General features: G+C 60.2%; 3 protein-coding genes across 5 annotated transcripts; 1 reads left to right on the top strand and 2 right to left on the bottom strand.

Annotated features, from left to right (window-relative positions):
* Nucleotides 1–1,234: 1,234 nt before the first annotated feature.
* On the bottom strand, nt 1,235–7,653 carry TBC1D10C (TBC1 domain family member 10C). Of its 2 annotated transcripts, none has more exons than XM_036259844.1 (10): nt 7,600–7,653; nt 7,174–7,352; nt 6,376–6,475; nt 6,037–6,144; nt 5,844–5,950; nt 5,540–5,654; nt 4,934–4,999; nt 4,637–4,826; nt 2,588–2,742; nt 1,235–2,307 (listed from the first exon to the last, which is right to left on the bottom strand). In XM_036259844.1, the coding sequence occupies exons 2-10, from the start codon at nt 7,323–7,325 to the stop codon at nt 1,960–1,962; spliced, it is 1,341 nt and encodes a 446-aa protein (XP_036115737.1). In that variant the 5' UTR covers nt 7,326–7,352; nt 7,600–7,653; the 3' UTR covers nt 1,235–1,959. The 2 variants fall into 2 exon arrangements, with proteins under 2 accessions (XP_036115737.1, XP_036115736.1); XM_036259843.1 differs by having other exon boundaries at nt 7,174–7,448; nt 7,600–7,636.
* An 879-nt stretch (nt 7,654–8,532) lies between these two features.
* On the top strand, nt 8,533–11,627 carry PPP1CA (protein phosphatase 1 catalytic subunit alpha). Its single transcript, XM_036258555.1, has 7 exons — nt 8,533–8,662; nt 9,148–9,279; nt 9,428–9,658; nt 10,140–10,244; nt 10,671–10,894; nt 10,977–11,111; nt 11,187–11,627. The coding sequence occupies exons 1-7, from the start codon at nt 8,608–8,610 to the stop codon at nt 11,295–11,297; spliced, it is 993 nt and encodes a 330-aa protein (XP_036114448.1). The 5' UTR covers nt 8,533–8,607; the 3' UTR covers nt 11,298–11,627.
* On the bottom strand, nt 11,434–17,349 carry RAD9A (RAD9 checkpoint clamp component A). Of its 2 annotated transcripts, XM_036258552.1 has the most exons (11): nt 17,278–17,349; nt 17,126–17,196; nt 16,556–16,684; nt 16,063–16,177; nt 15,873–15,972; nt 13,920–14,029; nt 13,713–13,822; nt 13,554–13,618; nt 13,325–13,462; nt 12,379–12,580; nt 11,434–12,296 (listed from the first exon to the last, which is right to left on the bottom strand). In XM_036258552.1, the coding sequence occupies exons 1-11, from the start codon at nt 17,309–17,311 to the stop codon at nt 12,201–12,203; spliced, it is 1,170 nt and encodes a 389-aa protein (XP_036114445.1). In that variant the 5' UTR covers nt 17,312–17,349; the 3' UTR covers nt 11,434–12,200. The 2 variants fall into 2 exon arrangements, with proteins under 2 accessions (XP_036114445.1, XP_036114446.1); XM_036258553.1 differs by lacking the exons at nt 11,434–12,296; nt 13,554–13,618 and having other exon boundaries at nt 12,431–12,580; nt 13,325–13,553.
* Nucleotides 17,350–20,063: the final 2,714 nt, after the last annotated feature.

The following is a 20,063-nucleotide window of genomic DNA, read 5'->3' as shown; positions in this document are numbered from 1 at the left end:
CCTTCAGGTGAGTCATTATTAATGCAGCTTCCCTAGTGGGGGTGAAGGGAGGGAGGGCTTGGGAAGCTCTTTCAACTCAGGTGGCCCAGCTGCCCCACTCTCAGAGGGGCTGGGACCCAGGCTGGGCCAGCCGGGGAGTGGGTGGGAGCAGGGGAGAGAACCCCCAGGAAGGCAGACCAAGGTGGGTGCCCAGTGGCAGGGGGCTGGTTCATGGCTGCCAACATGGGGGTAGGGATAAACCCGGGGCCTGCCATGGGCAGCGAGGCCTTGGCCAAGTTCCCTCCCATCTTGAGCCTCAGTTTCCCCCAGGAAACTGCAGATCTGGGATTGGATCTCTGTGATGCCTCCTCCAGGCTCCTTGGGAAAGGGACGCTCTGCCCTGTGCCAGGGCCTGCAGGCACAGCACCACGCAGCATGCAGAGTGCACGCGTGCCCACAGCCTGTGGCCGTGTCACTACAGCATTCTGACTGGTGGCAGTGCAGGGTTCCAGCCCAGCCACTGGGACGGCTGACGGACTACTCCGCCACTGCAGCAGGGCTCTGATGCTTTGTCCTCTACGCCTGAGTCCTGCCTCCCACCCCCTACCTTCCCCCCTGCGGGGAGGGTGCCCAGGGAGGGAATGGGCACCCAGCGAGGCAAGCGGGCATTGGAACCAGCCCTGTTGTCCTGGTGATGGCTCCTGACCCAGGCACCCACGGGGGCAAGGAGTGAGTGTGGGAGGGGGTTTCCATGGTGGCAGTCCCAGGGGTTGCAACAAGGCTTCAGGAGGGGACCAGGGCCATTGGGACCTTTCTCCTTTGTCTTGGGAACACTAGGCCTTTGTTCCTGTCTGGCTCTCTTTGAAAATGGGACCAGGATCATGGGTGGGGTGTGGGCTTGGGTTAGAGACCCCCTCACCCCGGGGGTCCTGCAGCACACTTGGGGGAGAGGCAGAATAAGGGATGAGCCCCACTTCTGGGCCCAGCATCCCCTTGAGGAGCCCTCCTCCCACAGGGGCTACCTGCCACTAAGAGGCTAAACAAGACGGCCTACCATTGGGTCCTGCTGTGGGTAAACACCTTCCGGCAGCCAATGGGCAGGCAGCCTTGGTGTGTCTGGTGGAACCAGGCCGGACTAGGAGGGGCGGGGCTGTAAGAAGAGAGGGGGGGGGGGACGGCAGCTGGTCTCTGGTGGGGGTGGAGGGCATCAGACCCAACTCCAGCCAGGCTTCTGCTAAATCAGACTTTACTCCAAACCTTCCCAGGAGCCCTTTGGGGTCCCTTAGCCCAGCGTCTGCCCTGACCCTCGTGCTCCTTCAGTATTGCTTCTGTGCTTGCCAGGGGACAGCTCTGTGGGGCGAGGGTGGGCCTGGGCGCCCAAACCCCGTCTGTGACCTTCCTTCATCCCGTGCCTGACACGGTCCGTGGTGAGGAACGAGTGGAGAAGATGAAATCAGTAGCGCCAGGCTGGCACACGTGTTCACGGGGAAGTCACTTTATTTAGGTTAAGTGGCCTGAGGACTTCAGCTTCGGAACCGTCCTGTCGGTGCCTGGAGGTGCAGGAATTCCTGTGGATAGGACTGGGGGGAAATGGAGACCCGAGGGACGGATGTGCACAGTCCCGACCTCCGGGCGGCTGGGAGAGGGCTCTCTCCCCAACGCAGGACTGGTTCTACTCAAGAATGTACAGTAGAACTTGTTTACCGCAGGACTCTCAGCTGTTCTGTCTCCATCGGGACTCTGCGTATTGCTTAGTCTTGTTTCGGGTTTGCAAACCCCAAGAATTTTGAATAAATCTCGATCATTTACCTCTAGCCGGTGCCTCCTGGTTCATGCACTACGGTTGGTCCACGGTGATAAGGCAGCTGAGTCGCTAAGCCCCAGCCATAAAGTGCAGTGCCCATGTGTGAGGCTGGCATCACCCGTTCAGGTAACGGGTTGGGGGACACTGAATCCATGGTACCCTCAGAAGTGGGACCTTCAGAATCGGGTGTCCAGGAAGGAGGTGGAGCCTCGATGGGACTTGGGGGGGCCCTCAATAGGGGGGCCCCTAGACCGAGTCAGGAGCCCATGGAAAGTCTTGCCTCGGGTCTGGGGCTTGCGCCGTGGTGGCCTGGGCTCTTCTGGGGGCTGCACCACGATGCGGGGCACCTCAGGCCTGGTGCCTCCCTGTGCACCTGCCAGCTGCTGGGCCTCAAAGATGGCTTGGGCCCCGGCCAGACGGGCCTTTGGCCGTGGGAGTGGCCCAGATGTCGACTCTGGCAGCTGGGTCAGCTGGGCCTTGATCTCCCGCTGCAGGTCCTGCTCAGACAGAGCCACGCTGTGCACCTGTGGGGAGCGGTTGGTACTGAGTTTGCCTGGACTGCAGGAAGGCAGGAAACCACGAGGTCCCCACAGGGCGGGCAGTACACAGCCCCAGGAAGTGGCTGAGGGGCTGGCAGACAGCCTCGCTCGGGGAGTCACAGCAAGCGACTCGAGGCCCGGGGTGTTCACGTTATCTGCGGCTCGGAGGACAGGAACTGAGCACTGGTTCTCTCAGACTTCCGGTTCTGGGACTCAGTTTCCCCAACCCTGCAGCAGGGGAAGAGGGTCGGCAGGGGGCACCCACCTGGGACATGAAGATCTCCTCCTGAAGGTGGGCAGGGGGGATGGCTCGGAGGGCACCAAGTGTCTCCAGGAGCCCTGGGCAGGCCAGGCGCTGTTCTGAGGTGCCCAGTGCCAGGCGCACCAGCGTCAGCCCCACACGGAACAGCACCTTCACACCTGCAGACCAGGGCTCGCTCAGTGGGGCCAGCCCCGCCCCTCCTCAGTTCTGCACCTGAACCTGCCCTCTCCACCAGACCCCTCCCGCCTCCCCCAGCTCTACAGCCACAACCCACAACCCACTGGATCCCTTCCATCCTCCCACAGCTCTGTGACCACAGCTCACAGTCCGCCAGACCCCTCCACCCTCCCACAGCTCTGTGACCACAACCCGGAGCAAGAAATGAGAAGAGGGGTGCAGTTTGGGGTCACTGGTGAGTGTGTCTCAGCAGGCACAGATGCTCCTGAGCAGAGCCGCCTGCCAGGAGCCAGGGGCAACTGACAACCTCACACAGAGCCTTCTCTCTCAGGGCCTCAGCTCCTGGTCCCTACCAGGAAGGGCTGGGCAGGCGATGCCCATTAAGGCCCGTCCAGCTCAGTCTGGTTCCAGAAAGATTCTGGCCGTGGGCCATGCCCAGAACCCTCAGACTCCCTTCCAGGCCTTGGGTCTTCTGAGAAGAGCAGTCAGGGGACCAGCGAGGTCAAGCAACAACTGTGACTTGTAAAGAGGTGATGTGACGACTAATGCCATCTTTGTGAAGGGAGCCCACGGCAGTGCTTGTTGTCAGTGGAGAGGGCAAGAACAGCTCAGCCACACCAGTCAGGCGCCGCCCTGGAGGTCTGAGGCTGGAGGGGAGGTGACCCATAGATGGCGACCTGGACACCCATGGCCAGAGCTCTAAGCCAGCCTGGAGCCTACTGGGCACACAGCAGGTGTCCAACAAATGTACTGATTAATTTCTACCATTTTTAACTGGATTGCTGGACAACCCACATGGATCAGAATGCAGATGGGTTACTGATGGGAGAACTGAGGCAGAGCCCCAAAGACCCAGCGTCTAATTCAGCTCTGCCCTGACTCCCCGGTTCTTGGCCTGGTCCAGACATCCACCCCTCTCCGTGCCCGTGCTTCCCACGCCATCTGCAGTCTGAACGCTGTGGACGGTGAACTGCCTGGGCTCCCAGCCCCCACACTGCCCTGCGAGTGTGCCTCCTCCGCGGAGCGCCACAGGCCTCTTTAGAAGCAGCAATCTCCTGCCCTGGCCGGTTGCTCAGTGGTTAGAGCGTCGGCCTATGGACCAGAGAGTCGTGGGTTCGATCCTGGCCAAGGGCACATACCTCAGTTGCAGTTCATCCCTGGCCCTGGTCAGGGTCGTGAGGGAGGCAACCAGTCGATGTGTCCCTCTCACGTCGATGTTTCTCTCCCTCTCTCTCCCACCCTCCCACTCTCTCTGGAGATAAATGGAAAAATATCCTTGGGTGAGGATTAAAACATAAAAATATAAATAAAAGCAGCAATCTCTTCCTGCTGCTCTCCTAACAGTCACATCCCTTGCTTTATTTTCTTCATGGCAATTATGACAGTCTATAAATATCTTGTTAATTTGGGTGCAGTAGCCTTCCATCCCCATCCCCCCAGTGTGCAGGCAGCGCCTGGCCTTGTGAGCGCACACCAAGCAGGCACTGGGCTCCGGGGTGAGGACCTCGACCGTTGGCCATGTGCCCCTGTGCCAGTGCCTTAGCCCTTCCACTGCTGTGACTGTCCCTGCTTCTGCTCCATCTACCTTGAAGGAGCATCCCTGGCCCAGCCTCCCCCAGGTAGAAGCTGCCCCCCTTGCAGTTGGGCGGGGGCTACCATTCAGTTACACTGGGAGAGTGTGGCCTGGGGTTGGCCTGTTTCCCCAGAGCCAGCAGGGTGCCATCACCCTCAACACATCCTGGCACCCAGACCCAGGGCCAGGATTGGCAATGGCGGGCCGGACAGAGCAGAGCTGGCAGGCTTGTTCCTTGTGCGCACCGAGCACCCCAAGGCTACAGTCCCGGCCCCCCACCTGCGTGGCAGCGGCCCACTCACCCTCACTGAGGAAGGCGTCCCAGACACGCAGCACTGTGGGGAAGGGCAGGGAGCGGGCGAACAGGCACAGGAACCACTCGGGCAGGTAGAGCAGGGGCCCGACGCCCACCTGCTGCAGGTGCTTGTGCACACGTGGAAGCAGCCGCCGCAGCAGGGCCATGAACACCTCGGCGTCCAGCCTCACGGCCTCCTGCGGCCCACTCGTCAGCGCCTCCACTCCCAGCCGTCTGCCCTCCAGCCCCCAGGCCCGCCTGCCCAGCCCTCCCCTCCGCCCTCTGGCTTCATCCCGCCTCTCACCATGTGGGGCCCATAGTAGCCGGGCAGGTAAAGCTCGCAGATCTGCACCAGGCACCAGAAGGCCTCCTGAGGGCAGAGCACACACCGTGAGAGCCCACCACACAGGGGACCACAGGGGCGGGTACGGGGCACAGGGGAAGCCCTGGACACCATCTGTGGTGACTTGGGAGGATTCCAGAGTTCAAGTACCGGATTCTTGGGGTCATTGGGCCGGGAATCATGGTCACAGGGTTCAGAACTAGGAGTCATGAGGTCAAGGAGACAACCTCCAGACTCCTACATGTTATCTGGGCAAGGGGCAAAGGTAAAGGGTCCCAGGTTTCCAGAGTCAAGGTTATTGGGCTTGAAGGTCACTGAGTGGCAGTAACGAGGCCCTGGATCACTAGGACAGGATCTAGGAGTCAAGGATCCCAGGGACCTGAGGTCAGGGTTCCTAGGGTTAGGAGGTCATGGGTCCAGGGCACAGGATTACTAGGTCCCAAGGTCACTAGGGTTGGGGATCAAGGGTCCAGGTACCTGAATTTAGAGTCCCTTGGGTGGGGGACAAGGTCAGTGGGGTTGGGGGGTCAGGGCCTTGGGTCCCTGGCGCGGGGCTAGGGCACTCACCTCGGGGGGCAGATGCATGAGCAGCACAGCGGCCACAGGGCCCTGGGCCTGGCAGTAGCCCTGTTCCGGCCGATACAGGGTGTAGGCCTTGAGCACCTGCAGGAGCCCCTGCTGCCTGTGCCAGAAGACCCCATGAGGGGCCAGTCCTCCAGGGCCCTTGCCCACCCTCTGCAGCCTCTGCCCAGGCCTCACCACCCGAGCCGTGTGCGTCCCCTGAGATGCAGACATGAAGCTGGGGGCAGTGGCTAGACCAAATGACTGGAGTTGTGAGGCTAGGGGTCCCTGGGCATCACTGGCCTCATACCCATGACCCTGGGGTGACACAAACATCTCGTGCAGAGGGAACTGGCGGTGCAGGTCCCGGCCGATGGTCTCCATCCATTGTGGGTCTCCTGGGGCCTTGGCCAGTTCCTGTGGGTGGGCAGGAAGGTGGGTGTGAGGGCTGAGTGGCAAGGGGCTCTGGGAAATGCAGGTAGGAGCCCTGACAACGCCTTTACCTTATAAGTATCAGGGCTGTTCTTCTGACACACGTGGGCCCCGCACAGCAGGGGCCAGCACCGGGCACGAAGCGCTGAGGGGATGCCTTTCCGGCACTGCATCTTCACCTGTGGGTGAGGCCCAGGAACCCAGTGGGCCAGCTGGGCCAGCCCCCCCCCCCCCCCCCCGCTCTTCTTGGCAGGTACCAACCACAACTTGTCGTCAGGCAAGGGCCACGTTGGGTGGCAGGGAGAAAAGGCAGAGGTGCTGGGACACAGGAGGGTAAAGGTTGCCTAGGCCTGAGCAAGGCAAAGGGGAATGAGCCAAGGAGGCCCCGGTGGGGCCACTGTCCCTCTTACCTTCTTGTACCGCCGGGACATGGTTTTCTCCCAGTGCGAGGTCATCTCCACCCACTTCATCTCCCTCTGCCGGATAAGGTCTGCAGGAAGGTGGCCTGGCCTAGGAGCACATGGTACAGACATCTGGGTGCAGGGCAGCAGTTCCCTGGAACCCACATCTGCCACTCTCACGACACCTGGGTGGGTGACCTGTCACCCAGGAGTTGCCAGTAGTTGTCATGGAGACAGGAAAGGATGTGGCTCCTATGTGGGCGGAAGCAGGAGAGACTGAAGGGGGTGTGTAGGTGTGTGTTGGGGGAAGGGCCTGGTTGGCTGTCCCCCAGGATAGGAACACACACAATTCATAGGGGAAGCTGAGTGGATAGAGTCCTGTACTAGAAGCCAGGAGTCCTGAGTTTGAGTCTGGTTCTGTCTCTGAGCTGCTGTGTGACCTCAGGCAAGTTCCTTTGTGTCTCTGGACTTGTTATCCTATCTGTATATTGGGAAAGGGGGAGAATAGAGGAAAAGGTGTGGGTTTCTGTGATTTAGATTTGGGATTCTTGGGCCAGAGATTAAAAGGGGAAGGCTTTTTGGTTCCAAGGGTGGGTACAAACCCTTGGAAGCTGGGGGTAAAAGAGACATAAATGGACACCCCATCCTATCCCTGTCATCCTTAGGATTCTACCTGGAGCCTGAGAAGGGGTGACACTGAGTCCCCAGACCCTCCCAGGACCCTTGAGGTTGGGCCTTAGTCTGGAATTGAGCTCTTAGCATCCATCCTCAATCCCACACCCTCCCCCCTCTTCCTTCCCCACTTACCCTGGCTCTGCTGAGCTGCCCCCAATGAAGCCATAGCGGTCAGCCTGGCGATATGGGCCCGGGCCATTCAGCTCTGAGTCAGACCCCAAAGAGCTGGAGTCATCCTGCAGCTCGCAAGGCTGCACCAGGTCCTCACCTAGGGCCTGGGCCATGCTGCCACAGACCCTCGATGCAACAGGCTGCAAGATGTGGGGAGAGCCACCAGTGTGAGAGGCAGTTCCTGGCCAGCCTGGGGCCTGGGCTCCCAGGGAGCCAGTCCCCAGCCCCAGAACCTGCTGTGGGGTAAAGGGAGGAGGTTTCAGAGTATGTCACCAAGCCCATCTGTCCCCTCTTCTGGAGGGTGTAGGCCCTGAAGTGGCAGAAAGGCCAGGCCTCTGTACAAAGACCCAGCCCCAGGCCCAGCCCGTCCCCACCAGCCCAGCTTACCTCCCTGCTGCACCTCACCTCCTCCTCTCACTTCCTCCTCAGTCACAGCTTCAGCAACCCACTGGGGGGCCCCTCCCCAGTGTGTGTGGGGGGGTCACCCCTTCCTCTCTGAGTCTCTTCCGGCCTACCCCAGTGCCCCTGGGCCATCAGCTCCTCCCACCCACCCCTTGGGCTGGGTGGCTGCAGGCTTGGTTGGGTTCCTGTGCTGGGTGTGATGGGGCCAGGGCCTGCCAGAGGTGGAGAGGCCAGGCTGCTTCTAGTTTTGAGGATACTGGCATGTAAAACACTCAGTTCAGGGTTCCAATGACAATATGATTTATTTAAAGTTTGTTCTTTACAAAGCAATACATTCCATGTGCACACAATATACAGCCTTATTATGCTACTCAAATATAAATTCAGATAGCACCACAGGCAGTGTGAGCTAATGTGGGTTGAGTTCTGCAGCAGCCGCCTGGGTCCGGGTCAGCCACCTGGGGGACCACAGACTCAGGAGGTAGAGGTCCTCAGTGAATATGAGACCAGCCCCTTGCTATCTCTTGGCCTCAGTTTCCTTTTTCTGCACTTGAAGGACTTAATGCACAGTGTTTGGGAAATGATTATCAACTTATCAACGTGCTCACACCAGGCCCACTCCTGCTCAGCCACAGAGAGAAAAACAACTTCCACAGTACTTCCGGCCCCATATCTTCCGAAAGGGGCTGGGTAATTCTGCAGGGGCGGAACCAGACTCAATCCCTTCCCATAAAGCCCCGCCCACCGACACAGCCCCGCCCCAGCCATGCCAGCCCCGCCCCGTGGCCGGAGCCCCGCCTCCCGGGCGCCGCGGCCGTTGCGCCTGGGGTCCAGCAGAGGCGCTATGGAGCTGGGGCAGCGGGCCGGGAAAGCGGGCGGGGCGGGGCGGGGCGGACCCGGGAGGGCGGAAGGAGAGCCAGGCCGGAAGGAGGCAGCGGAGGGCGGGAGGCAGGAGTGGGCCCGGAACTGCTGGGCCGGAGCGGCAGAGCCGCCATGTCCGACAGCGAGAAGCTCAACCTGGACTCTATCATCGGGCGCCTGCTGGAAGGTTGGCGGGGGGCGGGGGAGGTCGGCGCCCGCTGCGCCCCGACCCCCGCCCGGCCTGGAAGTAGCGCGCGCGGGCGCCTGCCCCTCCCAGGGCCAGCTTAGACTGGGCGGGGACGGGCCGCGAGGTCCCGCAGCCGCCCCCCACTCGCGACGCGCTTGGGGTGGGGTTCGGGGCTGCGGGGGCACGGGTTGGCCTGGTTTCTTGGAGTGAGGGGAAACCTACGAGGCATAGGCCCCACCCCCGAGGAGGCCCCGCGCTGTGTGGGGTTTGGGGTCGCAGCCCGTGCGCACAGCAGCCTCTTTGAGCACCTTGTGGGTAGTTGGGGAGGCTGCCTCCTGTCCTGGGAGGCTCAGCAGCACCATCAGCCCCGGGCAAGGAGGGGCCCAGGAGGCCCTAAGCGCCCCGAGAGTACCCTTGGGGCGCCTGTGTCGCCCACCCTCCTCCTGCCTGATGGACCAGGGTCCTGACGCCCATTCTGCCTCCAGTGCAGGGTTCGCGGCCTGGAAAGAATGTACAGCTGACAGAGAACGAGATCCGTGGTCTGTGCCTCAAATCCCGGGAGATTTTCCTGAGCCAGCCCATTCTTCTGGAGCTGGAGGCACCCCTCAAAATCTGCGGTGAGACCCCCCTGCCCAGGCCCCTTTGCTTCCTGAAGGTGGCACTGGCCCCCCAAATCCCTGGGTCCTTCCTATCTTGAGCCCAAGCTGGCCCTTGTTTCAAGTCTAGAACTTGTACCTAGTGCTGACCCTGTTCCCTGGGTCACAGGTGACATCCATGGCCAGTACTACGACCTTCTGAGGCTGTTTGAATATGGGGGCTTCCCTCCAGAGAGCAACTACCTCTTCCTGGGGGACTATGTAGACCGGGGCAAGCAGTCACTGGAGACTATCTGCCTGCTGCTGGCCTATAAGATCAAGTACCCCGAGAACTTCTTCCTGCTCCGTGGGAACCACGAGTGTGCCAGCATCAACCGCATCTACGGCTTCTACGATGAGTGTGAGTGGCTTCGTGCCCGGGCTGCCCAAGGCCCGACAGACTCTCCCTGCTATTGTCGGCCTGGTGGTAGGGGTATGTGTCTGACAGAAACCCGCTGGACTGGGAGCCGAGTGAAGGCCGAGTCCTGCCCTGCTGCCCTGCGGTCTGGCGCTCAGCAGGGGTCCAGTGAATGGTTACTGACGGAAGGGCTGTCCACATTCTACTGCAGGGCCCTGTCTGGTGACTCTCTCTAGTACATGTTACTTAAGCACTTAGGATGCCTATCTGGACTGGACTCTGCTGGCCAGAAGCTGAGATAAACCAGACCGCGTCTCGGTCTGGTCCTGCTCATAGGGTGGGGGTGAAACCCCAGTATTGTTCTGAATTGGAACTGGGGGTCCCATGGACTCAGCTGCTGTAGAATTACTCCTGGAAGGCTGGTAGGTGGGGGGGACTGGGGGGCCCTGGGGCCTTCTCACAAACATCCCCTTCCTCTGGGCAGGCAAGAGACGCTACAACATTAAACTGTGGAAAACCTTCACCGACTGCTTCAACTGCCTGCCCATCGCTGCCATTGTGGATGAGAAGATCTTCTGCTGCCACGGAGGTGAGGGTGGCTCTGGGGCACCTGCTGAGGGACTTCACGTGAAGAAAAAGTGTCCTTGGGAAGAAGCTGTCAGCTGGAGGACCTGTTCCCCGTCGCCGGAACAGCTCTCCCTGGGCCTGGGCTTGGATGTCATTTATTGCAGGATGTTTCCCCACTCCTCGGTGGTAGGCTATACTCTCCACTGTTGTGGCCTCAGCATCCTGCACGGAATTTGCTTGCCCCCCTTTCTGGGGAGCTCTGCACTCCTAAAGGGCAGGGACTCCAAGAGGCAGAAGGCAATGAGTTTTGCCTGCCTGGACTCCCAGGGGTCCAGGAGGGGGCCAGGGGGTAGTGGGAGGGGGGCAGAGGCTGATTGGCCAGGGCTTCTGAGGGAGGGGGTCCTTGTTTAGAGGCTTGTGGAAGTGATGTGTCACCTGTGCCCTCCAGGCCTTTCCCCGGACCTGCAGTCCATGGAGCAGATTCGGCGTATCATGCGGCCCACAGATGTGCCTGACCAGGGGCTGTTATGTGACCTGCTGTGGTCTGACCCCGACAAGGACGTGCAGGGCTGGGGCGAGAATGACCGTGGTGTCTCCTTTACCTTCGGGGCTGAGGTGGTGGCCAAGTTCTTGCATAAGCACGACTTGGACCTCATTTGCCGGGCACACCAGGTGGGCTGGCAGCTCTGGTCCAGGTGGGAAGGGGGCCTGGGCACCCAGCACCTGCCTGCCTGACCGCTCCGTCCTTGTCCAGGTGGTAGAGGATGGCTATGAGTTCTTTGCCAAGCGGCAGCTGGTGACACTCTTCTCAGCTCCCAACTACTGTGGCGAGTTTGACAATGCAGGCGCCATGATGAGTGTGGATGAGACACTCATGTGCTCCTTCCAGGTGGGGATGGGGAAGGAAGGGCTGGTGGCCCCATGGCTCAGCCCCATGAACCTGACCAGTGTTGTCTTTTCTTAGATCCTCAAGCCCGCCGACAAGAACAAGGGGAAATATGGGCAGTTCAGTGGCCTGAACCCTGGTGGCCGACCCATCACCCCACCCCGTAACTCCGCCAAAGCCAAGAAATAGCCTCCACGTGCCCGCCTTCTGCCTGATGGTGGATTGTACAGAAACCACACAGCCGTGGGGGCATGCTGGCTTCCTAAGCCTGCTCATCATAGGGAACATGGAGCCTTGGTGTATTTTTCTTTTTTTAATGAATCAGTAGCAGTGTCCAATCCCCCAGGGCTCCCTCTGCCTGTGCCTTGGTGGCTGCAAGCAGGATCCTGGGGCTGAGGCTGCAGCTCAGGGCAAAGCAGGGCCAGATTGTGGGTCTCCAGCCTTGCTTGGCCTCAGGGCTGGCAGCCGGATCCTGGGCAACCCATCTGGTCTCTTGAATAAAGGTCAAAGCTGGATTCTTGCCCTGGCCTGTCTCCCTTGTCCCAAACACTGGGCCTGGCATCCTTGGGAGGGCAGGCTTGCTGGGCATGGGGCCACCCCAGCCACACGTTAAGGTCCACAGGGGCTCCTAGAATTCCCAGCAAAGGCCAAAGAATATTGAAAAAGCAAGAACACTCGGCTAGCCATAGGAGATCCCAGAGGTGTGCCCAGGATTTGGGGGAGGGACAAGTCATGATTGGCAGAAAAGGTGGATCGGCAGGGGCAGGAGCCCCACTGTGATTTTTTTCTTACAGAAGGCAGCAGCCTTCCTCACAAGGTTGGAGTAAGAAGTGAAGGGGCCTCCCCCCTCAGTGCTAAGCCTGGAAACAGACATGATTGTTTGGGAATTCAGGGGACATGACAGAACCCAGGCCAGTTACCAATAGCCAACTGGAACATGGGGATGCAGCAGGACCAGCCAGCTCAGCTCCAGCCCAGCCCACCTTTACCACCCAGCAGAGCGGAAACCTAGCCCCGCCTCTGGCTGGCACTGAGAAGCGGGCTGTGGCTTCATCTAGTCCAGGACCTCTGCACACAGAAGAGGTTCTCAGTTCAGCCTTCACCCTCACTGTCTTCAGCCAGCACAGGGCTGGGGCCCAGGGGGGAGTGTGCAGGGGCCAGGATGGAACCAAAGAACAGTGAGCGGAACTGCAAAAATAGGAAGCTGAGTGAGTTTTGGAGGCTACTGCCTCCTGGCCTCCCATCCCCTGCCTCCACCTCCAGCCCCTACCTTCTTGGGTGGCGGGGTCCCAGGCACTGTACTGAGCTCAGGTTCAGCTTCATCTTCCTCCTCAGAGTTGCAGGGGGGCTGGAAATCAGGTGAGAGGGAAATGGGGGGGAGTGTTCGGGAGCTCTCGCTGCCCACAGTGGTTTCCATGGCGATCATATAAGAGTCAATGTCGTCATTAGCAAAGTCATCCAGGTTGGGGGTGCTGCAGGTAAAGATGACGTCAGTGAGAAACAGGGAAAGAAGACAGCCCACCTTGGAGATCTGGGAGGGGTGCTGTGAAGCCTTAGTTTTATGACTTCCTGATTTGGTTGGAGGAGAGGATACAGGGGTTAAGTGGCAGCTTCCTGGAGGGACTGGGCCTGTAGCCTTTTGATCAGAGTTCAGGTAGAGGCCTGAGGGAGGGATCCTGGGGGCCACTTCAGCTCTGATGGGGGAGGGGAGCAGCCAAGTCCGGTGAACTGGGCCACTTGGGGCCCAATACCTCACCTTCCCAGGGGATAGGAGCTGGAGAGCACTAGGGCCCAGGGACCTGCTGGGCGGGGGGCCAGACCAAACTTCCTCTGCTTAAACTATACTGGGCCCATCCTCCCCAGCCCACCTGCCCTTCCAGCCACCTGCTTCCCAGCCTAGGCAGCCCCTTGCCTCTAGCAACCCCTTTCCCTCCTGGCCTGGGAGGAGGCTCAGAGGGGAGGCCTCAGCCAGAGAAGGAAGCTAGGCTGACCGTGGGGACACTTCCCTGGGTGGGAGGGATCTCTGAGCACAGCTGACCAGGAAGGCTGAGCCTGTGGGGCTGGAAGCAGCGAGCACTGTGGGGGCTGGGGCCTTACAGGAAGTGTCTGCGCGTGTGTGGGGGGGGGGGGGAGGTGTGTATGGGGAGGTATTGAAGCTGGAGGCAGGCTCAGACCAGGGTGCACAAGCGAGAGGAGTGGCCCGTGGGAACCCTCACCTGTGCGCCTGGAGCTGAGGTGCTGGCTGGCGGAGCTCCGGGGAGCACAGGTCCTGGGAGTTCGGGGATGGCTCTGAGAGCGTGGCCAGGACAAAGTGGCCATCCAGCAGTGAGTCCTTGATGGCAAAGATGGCGGGCCTGGGCAGACGATGGGTCCCAGACGAGGTAAGGGCCCTTCGGCTCCTGGACCCCAGAGCCCTTCCCTCCCTGTCCTGAGGCTGGGAATTACCTGCCGGGAGCATCGAAGTGAATGCTAAGAGACAAATTTGCTGACTCTGCGAAGCTCAGGAGCCCCTAGGAGGGGAGAGGCAGAGCAGTGAGGGCTTAGGTGGGGTAGGGAGGGTGGGGCAGGGAGGATGGGAAGGAGAGGGTATGGGGGGAACCTCACCCGGAATTCTTTGAGGCAGAAAGTGATGGCCACCCCTTCTTGGGCCTGCAGCTGTTGGAAGTCCTCCTCCCCAATGCTCATCTCAGTCACCATGGCTTTGATGGTGCTGTCTGTGCAGACAGGAACGGGAGGAACCTGGGCCCATGGGTCCTAGCCCCTCCCACCCCAGCTCTGCTCCCCATCCCAGGCCATTTCCAGCTCCCTCACCTGTTTCCTCCTCCTGGTAGCTGCGCAAGATGACCCTGCGGCCACGGCCAATGCCCAGTGTCACTTCAGCCAGTGCAAGGGGAAAGGGCAGAACAGCCTCCCCGAGAACCCTGTGAGGAGGGCAGAGCATCAGACCCAAGGTTTGGCCCTGCCCAGTGTCTCTGTTCTTAGAGGACCTGAGGCAGGGCAGTGACATGCACCAGCAATGAAGGGGAACTGCCATAGGCCAGGCCTAGCATGCTCTAGGAAGGAGGACACGGTGAGCAGGACATGGTTCCTGCCCCATCAAAAGCTCCCAGGCTGTCATGGGAGCCAAGACCCCTGCAAGAGACAGGACAACAATAGCTCCCAGAGAAGGCAGCAGGAAGGATGGGCTGCACATCCAGGGTGAGAAACTAGACCCATCCTATGCTTATAAACTCGGCCTTCAGAAAGAGCCCTCACATCCTGTTTTCAGGGATACATAGTAATAAATAGTTACAAATGAAATAACCTTTAGAATTAGCCTCAAGACAATTGGGAGGAGCTGACATCTGCTTTTCCATGTATTTTAAATTGTCCATAAGAAAAAAAGATTACTCGTTTAAAAGGAGAGAAATAACCACAAAATCTGGACCAGACGTGACAGCTTTCCCTCTTTCTCTACCCAAAGAAGACCTGAGCAGTGCTACCAACGAACCAGACTGTCAGAAAACCACTGCCAGGACCCAAAGGGACCTTCCAGTCACCACGACCTGTGCCTACCAAAAGAAATGAACAAGTCCTGGCTAGTTTGACTCAGCGGTTAGAGGGTCGGCCCGCAGACCAATGAGTCGTGGGTTCGATTCTGGTCAGGGGCATGTACCTTGGTTGTGGTTCATCCCCGGCCCTGGTGGGGTGGTGTGGAAGCAACCAGTCGATGTGGCTCTATCACATCATGTTTATCTCTGTCTCTCTCTCTCTCTCTCCCTCCCTCCAACTCCATCTGATGATAAATGGAGAAAACCCTTGAGTGAGGAATAAAAAAAAAACGAACAAAGACTTTAGGTGACTTAAATGCCAAGAGCATCCAGCATGGCCGAGAAGGGAGCCACTCCCCTGCACGGTCTTCCCCAGGACCTGGGCCTCCACTGGAGCCCTCATCTCCCAGCCCCCGGGTGCGCGGACTGCCCCGATGGTCCCAGCCCCCAAGCTGCTTGTGTAGGCCGTTCACCTAGACTATACCTCCCCACCAAGCCTCCTGCTTTGGCCTGAGGACTCAAGGCTAGAGCCAGGGCAGGTAGGAAGAGAGGCAGCCCTTGAATGGGGAACACCCCCAGAAGGAGAACCAAGCCAAAGAAGGGTTTTGAGCCCTGATCCATAAAGGTTACAGACAAACCTTCAAGGCTGCTCAGGCCAGAGACCTCCTCTCTAGAAGAGAGGTCAGAAGGGGTCTGACTGGCCAGAAAGACAAGCCTGACCCCCAGGGTGAGAATACAGGCTCTGAAGACAGGAGCACAGCAAGGGAGCCCCTGCTTCTCCACTCAGCCTCTTCCCTCACAGGGCCAGAAAAGGACCTGGGAGCAAACTGGGCTGGGCGAACACTGAGGTTCACAGAAACCCTGCAGGGAAAATGGGAGAGGGGCCTTTTTATTTATTTTTTATTTTATTTTTTTTATCCTCACCCGAGGACATTTTTCCATTTTTTGTTCAGATAGAGCGGAGGGAGAGAGAGAGAGAGAGAAACATCGATGTGAAAGGGACACATCGAGTGGCTGCCACCTGCACGACCAACCAGGGCCGGGGACAAACTGCAACCGAGGTACATGCCCTTAGCGGGAACCGAACCCGGGTCTCTCTGTACCGCAGGCCGACGCTCCAACCGCTGAGCCAAACCGGCCAGGGCGAGAGGGGCCTTTTTAAATTGACCCTTGAGCCCCCAAAGAAGGAAGACAGAGACCTAGGGCTCAGCTTTCAGGCAGGGTGTATACTTACTTTGCTGCGGCCCGGAGCACATAGGGACATGAGGCTGGGTCGAAGACAGCCTGCAGGGACTCACAGTCCTGGAAGGACAGGTTGTGAGTCTTCCTCACCCCTGAATGAGCAGACAGGGTCTCAGAGGGCCTCGCCAAACCTCCACCCCCACATCCCAGGGACCCCTCTGGCTGGCCAGCTGCCCACTCACCATATTTGCAGTGCAGCTGGACCACCAGGCGGCTGCTCCTGCCATTCATGGAGATGCAGCATTTCTCTACTGTCTTCTCCAGCATCACCAGTGAGCGGAAGACGGACAGGAACGACTAAGAAGGGGGAACACTTCAGGCCAGCACTGCACCTCCAGTGACCAGCTCTCCTGTCTCCTGTAGGCCCCGGCCCATCAGGGGCTCAGCACTGTCATACCACATTGGACATTTACACACTTCTAGGCCTTTGTTTATGCTGCTCTCTGAAAGGCCTGCTTGAACGTCACCACTCTCCAGGTCCCTGGTAGGATCGATTACCCACACCTGCCATCCCCTCTGTGAGTGTCTTCATTGTGCTCCTCACTGCACTGTGCACTGGATTGCCCCTGCACACACACCTCTCCCCTGTCAGCACCCACTGGGTGCCCCCGAGCAGCCACACTGCTGGCAGGGGCCGTGGAGGGCTGCAGTGCCGCTGCTGCAGGAAGACCTCACCTTCATCAGGATCTTGCATCGCAGTGTGTCCTGACCAGGGGTGGCCACCTGGTACAGCTGGAAGAAGAGCGGGGCAAAGAGGAAGCAGGCATAGGCAGAACGGGAGGAGTTCACCGTCCGGAGAGAGAGCTGGGCCAGGAAAAGCAGGGAGACGGATGCCATCAGGGGCAGCGACAGGCCCAGCCCTCTGGCCCGCTCTTGCTGACACACTTGCCCTAATGTCCTGCACCTTCACCATCACCTGTTGAAATCCTCTGTCCCCTTCCCGGCGTCGGAGATCTGCTCCATGAAGCCTTCCTCCGGTTGGCCTCGGCACAGGTGCCACCGCCAAAGGCCTCACCTCGCCATCAGCACACGGTGCCTTTCCCCTGGTCACCCCACCCGCCACCCCGCACTTCAGGGAGCGCACCTGCTCTCAATTCACACACAGGCCTGGGACGGTGACGGGGCCCAAACTGAGGCTGACACTCGGCTGACAGTCTGTCCACAGCATCCCCCTGCTGGGCGGGACTCGGGCCCAGGTTAGGGCTCCCTGCTGGGATCCCAGCCCCTCCCTCCCCAGCCCCTCACCCCGTCTTCCAGGGGCTCCAGGTAGAGCTCGTCCCCGATACGGGATAGAGAGTGGACGGCCTTGCCGAGCACTGCGTGGGGAGAAGAGAACCGGGTCAGGCTGGAGCCTCGGGCCGCCCCACGTGCCCCGCCCGCCGGGAGCCCCGGCTCACCCTTCACGTTGCCGCCGGCGACCACACACTTCATGCTGCCCCGGAGGGAGGCGGGCCCGTGGCGGGCCGGGCTGGCGGCTGGCGGGCGCGGGCGGCTCCCCGCGCTCGCGGCCGGACCGCTCGGTTCCCTTCGCGCGCACCGCCCCTGACAGCCCCGCTCCGCCTCCTCATTGGTCCGCACGCCCGGGGCTGTCACGTGAGGGAAACGCTCGCCAGCTCCGCTGTCACGTGACGGGGCCGGGGCGGGTCACGTGCGCGGGGCCCCTGGCGCGGGCTCGGGTGGCTTCCTGTGCAGGCCAGGCCCGCCCGAGCCCCTCCGCGCGCCTGGGCCGTGCGTCCCGCGGCGACTGCGCCCCGAGCGCCGGGAACGCAGTACGGACGTCGGGGTGTCCGTCGGGGGTGCGGGGTGCACGCGAGACTGATGCACCCAGTGCGGGCCGGGGCTCGGGCACAAGCCGCAGCCCCCCGCACGGAGGAGACGAAGGCGGCCGGACCCCGTCGCGAGAGGTGGCTGCTCCTGCTGGCTTCCAGGATCCTGCGCCGATCGCGGACCAGCAGACTCTCGGGCAGCCGGGCGGGGGCTGTGCCTCGCTGGGGAACGCGAGGGGACGGGCTCGGCGGTCTGGGGGCTTTACCCCGTGGGGAGGGGAGGGGAGGGGTCTGTGAGCCTCGCAGAGGGGCGGGGCTGCCCGATGACCAGGGGCGCGAATGAGAAGCACTGGCAGCGTTTTAGGAGGGTAGATCGTACCCAGACTGCAAAAGGAAGGGTTTCATCAGCCAGGGATGTCTGCCCTGGCCCGGGGCTTCAGTCCCCCTGTGTAATGTGGAAGGGAAGTCCTGGGGGCGCTCGCTGACCTCTAGTTTCCCGCAACACCAAGGCTCTGCGGTGCTTTGAAGGGCCGGTGCATCCCTGCGTTCTTCAGGGCGGACCTGGCCTTGCCCCTCCGGTACTCTCTGCAGTGTGGAGGATATATCTGTCGGAGACCCCTTGCCCTCCCAACCCCTAACCTGCGGTTGTGGACCCCACTTTGTTTCCCCCCATCCTTGCCCTCCGCTCCCCTCCCTCCCCAGGCTTCCTTAGAGCACCCAGGGAGGTTATTCTTGTCTTCCAGAGGGATCAGTGTAAGGGGGCCACCTCTGCAGGGATTTAGGGCGGTAAACGGAGTCATCCTTGACCCCACCTTCCCCTTGCCCCAAATACCACAATTTGTTGGCTCGTCCTGACTCCTCTATCTCCCAAACAGATGACAACTTAAAGCTTCCTCTCCCATCTCCAGAGCCGTCATCCTGGCTTAGGACACCATCATTTCTCACCTGGACCCCTGGCTGTGGGAACTCTCTGAGTGGTCTGCCTCCAGCCTGTCTCCTCCAGTCCACTCTCCAGAGGCACCAAGGTGACCTTACTAAAATGCCAATCAGGTCATGTCTTTCCCTCCCTTGTTTAGATCTCCAGTGGTTTCCAACTTCTACACTTCCCATAAAATTCAAACTTTTTTTTTTTTAATCCTCACCCAAGGATAATTTTTCCATTTATCTCTTCAGATAGAGCAGGAGGGAGGGAGGGAGAGAGAGAGAGAAACATCGATGTGAGAGACACATTGATTGGTTGCCACCCACACAACCCCAACCGGGGCTGGGGACAAACCTCAACCGAGGCACGTGCCTTTAGCAGGAACCGAACCCAGGACTCTCTCTTCTGCGGGCCAGCGCTCTAACCACTGAACCACACCGGCCAGGGCAAAATCCAAACTTTTTACCCCAAACCTGCAGGAGCCGGCCCAGCCACCTCTTCACCTGCCTCTGGCCTTCCTCCGCAGCCCCTCAGTTCCCTGAACCCACCACATCCTTTTCCATCTTGGGATCTGCATAGGCTAATCCTACCACCAGAAATGTTCTTCCCCCTTCTCACATGCTGACCCCTTTTCCTAGGGCTCAGCTTCCATCAGTAAGCCTCTGCCCCCTGCCCCGTGTCTCCCCGACTCTCTAGCTAAGTCACAGCACTTAGCACAACTCCATTCCACACGTGTGCACGTTTGTTTAATGCCGTCTTCCCCACTAGTAGTATGTCAGCTCTTGAGCACATGGACCATGTCTGCTAGGTCTGTTGCTGTATCCCCGTGCCTCACACAGGGCCTGGCCCGCAGTAGATGGTCAGCAGCTGTTTTCAGTGGATAAACGTGTGGTCCAGGTGAAGGGGCGCTGCCTCCAAGTCCCTCGGCATAGCTCTCTGCCCGCAGCCCCACCCTTCCCTGGACGAGAGCTGCGCCCCCCGCGTTCTGCCAGAACAGAAGACCCTAGCACAGCCACCTCCTCCTTACCTCTCCTCCTCCCAGGGTCTGTCCCTGCTTTTACCCCAGTGTGAGTCGGCTTGGCCTCAGCCCTCTGCCCGCACCGCTGCCTGAGCGCCCCAGCAGGAGGAGACAGACGCCAGAGCTCCCTGGAGGCCAGGAAAGGCAGCTGAAGAATCACACGGGCGTGTCTGCCCCCGACCCCTAGGCCTGCAGGGTCCTGTGGCCTTGAGGTCTTTGGAGCCAGGCCCTGGGGAGAGGGGGCAAACTCTTTAGGACTTTCTTCTGTCACACACACACCTGCCGGAGTCGGAATTGGCCCTTCTGAAGGGTTCAGACAAAGAAAGGAGCCTAGAGCGGGGAGTCAGGAGGCCTGGGTTTCTAGTCTGTGCTTCAACATGGGTCCGCTCGGTAGCTTCGTGCGAGTCCCTCCCTGTTTCTGCGGCTGCTGGTGGCATGAGGTGACACTCTAATAACTGAGTCACACCGGCCCTGCCG

This window comes from Molossus molossus, unplaced genomic scaffold (genome assembly GCF_014108415.1).
Source record: "Molossus molossus isolate mMolMol1 unplaced genomic scaffold, mMolMol1.p scaffold_m16_p_13, whole genome shotgun sequence".
NCBI classification, from domain to species: Eukaryota; Metazoa; Chordata; class Mammalia; order Chiroptera; family Molossidae; genus Molossus; species Molossus molossus.
Note: the sequence above shows the minus strand (reverse complement) of the source record. Positions and strands in the feature narration are given on the sequence as shown.